Source organism: Zea mays, chromosome 2, assembly GCF_902167145.1.
Source record: "Zea mays cultivar B73 chromosome 2, Zm-B73-REFERENCE-NAM-5.0, whole genome shotgun sequence".
In the NCBI taxonomy this organism is placed as follows: Eukaryota; Viridiplantae; Streptophyta; class Magnoliopsida; order Poales; family Poaceae; genus Zea; species Zea mays.
The window spans coordinates 41,646,364-41,654,708 of record NC_050097.1 but is presented as its reverse complement, the minus strand read 5'-3'; the positions used below and the strand labels follow the sequence as shown (position 1 = coordinate 41,654,708).

The following is an 8,345-nucleotide window of genomic DNA, read 5'->3' as shown; positions in this document are numbered from 1 at the left end:
TGTTGTAGAAGGTGTTTCTGTTTTTGAAGTGAGCACGAAGTGCGGTGCTCACTGGTCGTATTCGTGATAAACTGCTCCTGCAACTGAAAATTGTGGGTAAATCCAGACATCCAGTTCAATAGCACGCACATGATCCCATTCAAAACAACAAACCAAAGAGAAACAAAATCAAACAGCTTGAAATAAATTACAAAATATTATGTCATCGTATATGTGCAAATGGCTAATTTGATCAACAATAATGATACTCGATTTTAAAGATATCTCCCAGCACCCGATCCTCAGGGAGTCGGAGTGAAGGGAGGAGATGAGAGAGTTTTTTTACCAACCTCTAGGAGTTCCAAAAAAAACTTACCGCCTCTGGGATATGGTTCCATGAACCTGAGAAGAGCAATAAGCAGTCTAAAAATGGCCAACCTTTCTATGAATTGCACATGAGCATTTTTTGGCATGAAGCTCCTGTGACTCACCAGCTTAAGCCAAGCAAAGCTACATAATACAGAAGCAACTCACTATATTGGCACAACATCATACCTTTGCTTAATAATGTATATAGTGCACAAGTAAATTGTCTTCCTAATAAAGCAACGGTCTTATGCGTACATGTCTAACAACATCATCATTCCTGGGCAAATATTATATTATGTTTGACTGCATAAGAAACAAGCACCGAGTGTCCCACATACATCAATGTCCTTGACCTTTACATTCTTAGTTTTCACCAGGCTTGGATTCTCAATCTCGATCTGACTTGCTATGCCTTTGTGTTTCTAACAATGATAATGAAAGTAGTTTATCATATGATCGAACAACAATGAAGACTATGGAATCTGTATATTTCAAAATGATATAACGTCATACTGGTTTCGTAAAATCTTTTGATTATTCTTCTGGTCCCCCTTTCCCTCTTCTATTGTAGACATCCTTCTCATCATGCTATATTTTGATTACAGAAAACAAGTCAACCACCAAAATAGGCAGGAGGTACAGTTACTAAACAGAGCTCGGTATTGTTGCTGATATGTTAAGCAGATTTGTTGAGCAGAACACTGCCAAACTTAAATAGATGCAGAACCAATGTAGAGGGAAACACGCATTTTAACTGTAGACTGCAGTGGTGCTTACCGCTTGGAGCCTACACTGAGGGTTCTTACAGTAAAAAAAATATCTAGATGTTATATTAGCAGCATAATATGGAGGATAGCTTCCATCACGACACGATAGGGGCCCTCTGCATAGGAACAAAAGAAGCTGATCAAAATGCATCAACAAGGCTTATCTGTAAGTGTAGATAATAATAACAGGAATAGGACAACAAAGCAATCTAGACACCGAAAGGTGGCCTCATTAACAACTTGGTTCTCGAGTCGAGGGCGAACCTTGTTACGACAATGTTGGCCCCAAAGTGGTTCTAAAATATATTCCATGATAAAATCAATCCCATCAGCACTGAATACAAATTGTATTTTCTAAAATATATTTTCAGAGAAGAAAGCATGACAATCCACAAGTTGAAACTAATTCTTGTGAAAAGCCAACATAAACATTAGTTTGCAATCAACGTTTAGGAAGCTTTACTTTTTCTCAATATTTTTAGTGTTGTAAGGTGATCTTATGACATGATCATATAAGAGTGCCCAATAATGACGCCTTAAATGATACTTGATGATGCAAATGGTGGCTGTTCTTTCTTCAATCGGTTCCTTCAATAAAGCAGAAAACAAAATATATAGTCTTCAAAATCAATTCAATATTACATTATATACCCACTAAATACTATAGAATTCATGGTTTCATTCGGTAATGCATGAAATAACTTTCTGACTGGAATAGTCTGAATGCTAACATCCTGGTTTGACAGAACAAAACATGGTAAACAGAACACATATACTTTAGCTAAAAGTTAAAGGAATACTGCTTCAACTAATGACACATGGTACTCATACAGGATGGAGGTAGCTCATATGCCTTTGTTTCTTACAGTTGAATAAAAAGTGTTCAGGAAAGTCATTAGCAAATCTTAGTAGGGATGATGTTATGCAAACATGAACAAATTACTGCTATACCAATTAGTGTTGATACCTTGTTGAGCTCGCTCTGCCGTGGCTCTCTGGTTCGCAGCAAGCGGAAGCTCGGGATCCACCCCGAAGTCCTGAACGCTTGGGCGTAGGTGGTCTATGGGCAAAAACACTGCGTGACGGTAAAAGCTTTGGGGATAAAAGTAGGGTACAAATAGAAAAAAAACAAGGTGCCTTTCTCTTAGTATGCAGAAAACAACAGCTTCGGTGATGGTGAGTGTACCCTAAAGATCACAAAGCGTATCAAACTTTCACTCCTCTTTCTTTACAGCAACAAAGAATTGTTTGATACCCTACAAACATGACACTAAAAAACTTAGTAGCCAAAAAGGCACCAAAATAGTTCAAAGCATAACTCTCAACGGTATTTTACCTCTAGGGTGAGCTCATCACAATTCACAAAGTTGGTAAAGTACAGGTAAAAAACCTAAGAAACCAGCTAATAAAAGGTAAAAAAGCTGCTAAGATGACTGCCAAACCCTAGTTTTACAGGTAGCAACAGTAACCCCTGACAACGTCCCCAAAGCTCCCAGCACAAGAATCTCTGCTTTATCCTTGGCACTCAAAAAGGTTTATGCTTCGTCCCGAACCAATTCCCAAATCGAGTGAAGTGAAACTACGAAGACTTGCCGATCCAGTACTTCAGAACCTGAGCCCTTTGTCTCCACAGCAACAGTGACGATTTAGACAGGAAAACAAAGCTCACCTTCACAGCACAAATCATCACTGAGCTACACATATAAATATATAGTCGATCAGATACACAAGGAACTCCATCAACCACGTAACAAGATCCCCATTTTTATCACCCAAAGGCAGGTGGGGAACGAAATTCCCCAACCCTATTAGACCAAGCCGTGACAAGGCAACTCCACGCACCTCGACGCGCGCCAGATCCACCGTGGCGCACTCCCGTGGGAACACGCAGACGTGCCTCGGCGCCCCCTCCTACCCTGTCGAGATCCGCCTCTCCGGCGCGACCTTCAGCCGGTCGACCGCGTGGCGGATCCCGGGGCTCTCCAAGAGCGCCGCCACGAGCTCCCTCCCGCCGTCGCTCTGCAGAAAAAAAACGATGTCGTAGAATCAGAGACAGGAGCCAGCACCCACGAGCTCGTCAAGTTGAATAACCGACGCACCGTGCAAGAGGCGGCGCCGGCGCCGGCGCCTCCGGAGGAGGAGAGGAGCATGCCGCCGGCAGTCTGAGTCTCTGTCGGAGGAGAGCTGGAAAGTGTGTTTCAGACTCGAAAAGTGGTGCAGAGGGAACCAACTTCCAAGCTTCGTTGCGCACCACCTGGTTTCAAGATTATTATTTTTTTCAGAAGGTCTGTTGCTTTTGTGTGTACAGAAGCACCGGGCGCCAGGAGAGAGAGACGGGAACACAGGTAAGATGAATAAAGATTTCAGGTTCGTAGGAAACAGTCCCGCGAGTCTGTAGTCCGTATACAGAGGAACAAGGCCGACGCTGGTGCAGTGGGCTGCCACACGTTGACAGGCAGATGGCCTCGAGTCCGTGAAGCAAGGAGAGGGCTCCAAAACCGGTCAGGTTTTAATAGTTTAGATTACACAACGTGCCCATCCGGACCTTGTTTGGATCGTATTCGTCTCAATCTATGTATATATTAGAGTGAATTTGAGGTGTAATTTAAACTAAATTACGCCCCAATCTATTCTAATGCATATGGATCGAAGTGAATATGAATAAAGAGACATCGTTATTTTCTTCCCCATTTTCCCGCCGCTTCTTCGTTCGTCTCGCTTCTTTTTTCTTCCCCACGTCCGTCCCAGCTATAGCCACCGACCATGCCTGCCTGTCTCTTTTTCTTCTTAGGAAGTGTTTGGTTAGAAGAACTAAAGATTAGTATCTAGTTTTTAGTCTCATTTAGTCCCTTTTTTTTGCCAAACACTAGGACTAAAATATGGACTAAAATGATTTAGTCTCTAATCTTTCACCTAGGTGCTAAAAGAGACTAAATGCCCATATAATTATTATGTTGCCCAAACCTATCTCTAGTCTCTCTCGCACAGTTGCATGCAGTCTTCTAGTGTTTCAAGGGCATTTGAGTCTTTAGACAGCTACTATTATGACTTTAAAATCCGTTTAGTCTCTACAACCAAATAGGTAGGGATTAGAGTTTAGTCCTAAGACTAAAATTTAGTCTAAGGCCATGTTTGGTTTCTTTAGTCTAGGGACTAAAGTTTAGTTAGGAGACTAAAGTTTAGTCCCTAACATGTTTGGTTATAGGGGCTAAAAATAGTAAGAATATACTAAATGACTCATAAAAAGACTAAAATGACCTTTAACATTCTCCTACTATTAGTACAATTAAACTAAATGAGGGGTAAATATGGAATTAGTATGGTTTAGTTCCTTTTAGCACATATGTGAAGTACTAAAGACTAAATCATTTTAGTCCTAGTGTTTGGCAAAAAAAGACTAAATGAGACTAAAAACTAGAGACTAATCTTTAGTCCCTCTAACCAAACACCCCATAAGATTAATTGAAACCAAACGTGGCCTTGCTTCGGGCCAGCGACCTATCCCCATCTTCCCCTGGCGGCCTGGCCGGTAGAACCTGTGCTCAGTCTGGTCCAGCCGAGGTCCGTCCACAATAACAAAGCTAAACAATATTATTACATCTATAATATATAGTTGTTTAGCTTTGCTCCTATATATGCTAGAGGTTGCACTGGACAATCAATTTTTGTTTTTTTTGTTTTGTTTTGAGAAAGCATTTTTCGTGAACAGGGACAAATAGTGTTACAAAGTGACCGGAAGCAAATGGCCGCGTTCTTCCTTGTTTAGCTTTGCTCCTATATATATGCTAGAGGTTACACTGGACAATCAATTTTTGTTTTTTTTTGGTTTTGAGAAAGCATTTTTCGTGAACAGGACGGGACAAATAGTGTTACAAAGTGACCGGAAGCAAATGACCGCGTTCTTCCTTGAATTACGTCGTCCCAGTCAAGCAGTAAAGCTTGCACTTGGCACGTAGTATGTAGGAAGCTTTACACCATGGAGTATATACATGTTGACACAGAATCACAGATTGACGCAGAGCCCACGTACGTACGGATATGCACACTGCACTGCAGGTAGCTGCTATATAGGCGGTGGTAGTGGCGTGCACACTCTCGTGATCTCGTCCCTCCCCCACTCCCAGATCACAGGAGACAACACCAGCGGCATCACATGACCGAGCAGCCGTTGGGGTCGGTCGCGTACTCGTGGTGCACCACCGTGTGCGTGGTGGCAGCCGCCGGGTGGTACAGCTGGTAGTCGTGCTGCTGCTGGTACTGCGCGGCGGGGTACCCTCCGCCGGCGCCGCCGTAGCGGTGGTCCATGCCGCCGTAGTAGCGGTACGGGCTCGGGCTCGGGCTCGGGCTCGCGTGGTAGTAGCGGTACGGCGCGTGGTCGGCGGCGGCGGCGTCGACGGTCCGCAGCTCCACCACCTCGGCGTGGCCCACCTTGCGGCGCAGCTTCTTGGTGATGCGGTCGGAGTCGATGCCGACGCCGCGGATCACCAGCAGCAGGCTCTTGTCCTCGCCGGCGATCGTCATCACGGACTCCACCCCTGAGATCGCAGCGGCCGCCTTGATAGCTTTGCTGTTGCCCTTCTCGGAGCTCGTCTGCACCCTTATGACCATCTCCTTCTGCAAAGATAATAAAGGTTTCAGTTTTGATGAAACAATGAATCCAAAACCAGAGAGCACTACGGGATTTCTCAATTACCCTCATTTCTCCTGACATACGATGAGACGCAGAGAGAGCCAAACACACACTGCTCTTTCTACAACACCTGCTTGGCTCGAGCAGGGAGAAGGACTCTCTGGCTCTCTGCCTTAATTGGCTCTGACACTAGTAGTAGTGTGCACACTACCGCAGCTTCCTTCTTTTTTATATGAACACCGGCGCAGCCCCAATCAGCAGAGGCATTTACAGGCAGAGAGAGGCTAATTAAGTCGTCGCACTTAGCCACGTAATGAAGGACGATGTCCCGTTTCCATAGGGCATGCAGAGATCAGGACAGTGACACAAAGACTTGACTAGGAAGACGGAAGACCTGGCTGGACAAGCAGCTTCAAGTTAAGCACAATAGGATGCCACTTGCCTAAATTATCATGGCCATGCCGACGCGTGATTTTCCACGGGGGAATGGGCCGGAAGTTTCCGCTGTTGCGGCCGGTGCAGCGGCCGATTTGCTGTGGTCCCGGCGGTTACACTACTGACTACTGATAGTCAGAGACTGATGGATCTCATTCTGTCGATACATCGGGAGTATTGTTTTCTATGCTGCTGGCCAATTGGCCATAGCCATAGCCTTAGAGGAGGATAGATGCAAGTGGCTGCCGTAGTACTTGACAAGTCGCCAGGATCTTTAAGGTTTTCTAGATGAGCCGATCTCATGACGGGCTGAAGGTAGGTGATGCCTGAGTAGTGACGATGGCAGACATCGATCACCGTGACGACGACGACGACGTAACATACCATCGTAGCAGCGACCCTGTAATTAAATCACAGCCCAACAGGCCCATTTAACGGCCGAAGTTTCGTGTTCCATTGATGTATGGGCCAAAAGCCCATCTGGTCACTACCCTAGAGCCGGCGAATGCTTTTTTGTATCTATATATAAACCATGGGCCAAAACTAAGATAACAACACTTGGGCCATCCACCGCCTCCTGATTTTTATCTATACATGTATCTATATAATCCTAAAGAGCTAAAGTTTTACTATATATTTTTTTCACCATGTCTAAGTATAGCTCCATAAATATCAGGTTTTTATTTAGTTTCTCCCAATTTTTTTGTTTGTTCCAACAAAAGCAGGTTTCGCATGTTTGTTTCCCCCTATGTTATATTTTATATGAAAGTTAAATGGTAAGTGATTTCCTTCTCTATGGATCCCATCCGATTCACCAAATCAGGCTCAGAAGGTTATTTATTTAATTTTAGTTTGATATATGTAGAATATCTGGTCTTAGAAGAGAGAGGTAAAGTAGACATCCATTATTAATCCAGGTGGTTAAATAGATTTTTTTTTCCATTTTGAAAATATTTGGTTCATATTCGATGGATGGAGCGGCCACTCAAATAAAATATTCTCTCGAATACATTACGATTTACGTTAAAATTATATGTTAATGATTATTTCATAGGCCACGCTAGTAGTACTAAATCAAACCTATAGATTTAAAAACTTACGTAAGGACGAAAACTTCTTAATGTATTTCAATAAAATAGGATAACGTGTTGTCTACCACATTATGGAATTTGAACAATTTGTATCAACAACAACAATAAAGCTTTTTTACCCCCAAGCAATTGAGATAGACTAGATTTGAATCCCAATAGAAACAAGTCAAGCTTTACGAATATGGAAAAATGTTTTTCTTGCATCTCATGTCGTGGTAGTGAAATACTTTTTCCCCTCTACTGGTCGAAGAGACTGATCAGATGCTGCTGCCTAGTGCCTATACTACACTCCATCGATGAGTGCCCTGCTACATGATGGTGCACCGCCACGGAGCCTCGTCGTCGGCGCAAGGGTCTTCGACAAGGCAGTGGCCGGCGTACGGGTGGACGACGCCCGGCCCTGGGCAGTAGTAGCCGGGATGGTAGGGGTACCACTGCGGCGGCCACCCGGCCACGGGATTAGGATTACTACCACTACTGGCGGCCGCGTCGTCCTTCGTCGTCGCCTCCTTCTCGTCGCCCACCGCTTCCACCTTCACGATGTCCGCCCTGCCCGCCTTCACCTTCTTCCGCAGGCCGCTCGCCAGGCAGGTGGCGTCGACGCCGTCGCCGATCACCACGAGCTGGTGGTCCCGCTCCTCACCCTCGATCCCCACCGATTGCACTCCTGCAACCAAGACGTCACAGTCACAGACACGATCAGCTGCTGTGCCGCTCCTCGACCACGCGAGAGGCGGCTGGGCGTTCAGACACGGGTCACTGCGATCAGTAACGCAGTGCTTACCATATGTCGAGCAAGCTAGAGCCAGAGCGTTTTTACGGCACTTGTCGCAGGTCATCTGCACCTTGATCACAATCCTTTGCTGGGACCCGAATAATATCAAAAAAAAGCCCAAGAAGATGTTTCATCAGCTGGAGGGCTAGAGGCACACACACACAAAAGAGCTAGATGCCGTGGTCCATCGAAGAGACAAACTCTTCCCGGCAGAAAAAAAAAGAAGCAGAAAAAAAAACATGTTACCTTCATGTTTCTGTTGCACTCAGTTGCTTGCTAATTTGCTAATTTGGAAACTG

The 8,345-nt window shown here is 44.7% G+C and overlaps 2 protein-coding genes and 1 pseudogene across 2 annotated transcripts; all 3 read right to left on the bottom strand.

The window, feature by feature from the left end:
• Positions 1-2,329: 2,329 nt before the first annotated feature.
• LOC103648580 (uncharacterized) lies at positions 2,330-3,265 on the bottom strand (annotated as a pseudogene).
• A 1,631-nt stretch (positions 3,266-4,896) lies between these two features.
• On the bottom strand, positions 4,897-6,028 carry LOC103646341 (uncharacterized). The gene is made up of 2 exons (XM_008671074.4): positions 5,809-6,028; positions 4,897-5,729 (listed from the first exon to the last, which is right to left on the bottom strand). Exons 1-2 carry the CDS (start codon positions 5,824-5,826, stop codon positions 5,265-5,267), a joined length of 483 nt encoding a protein of 160 aa, XP_008669296.1. The 5' UTR covers positions 5,827-6,028; the 3' UTR covers positions 4,897-5,264.
• A 1,415-nt stretch (positions 6,029-7,443) lies between these two features.
• On the bottom strand, positions 7,444-8,345 carry LOC109944496 (disease resistance protein Pik-1). Its single transcript, XM_020549280.1, has 3 exons — positions 8,293-8,345; positions 8,056-8,134; positions 7,444-7,938 (listed from the first exon to the last, which is right to left on the bottom strand). Exons 1-3 carry the CDS (start codon positions 8,296-8,298, stop codon positions 7,580-7,582), a joined length of 444 nt encoding a protein of 147 aa, XP_020404869.1. The 5' UTR covers positions 8,299-8,345; the 3' UTR covers positions 7,444-7,579.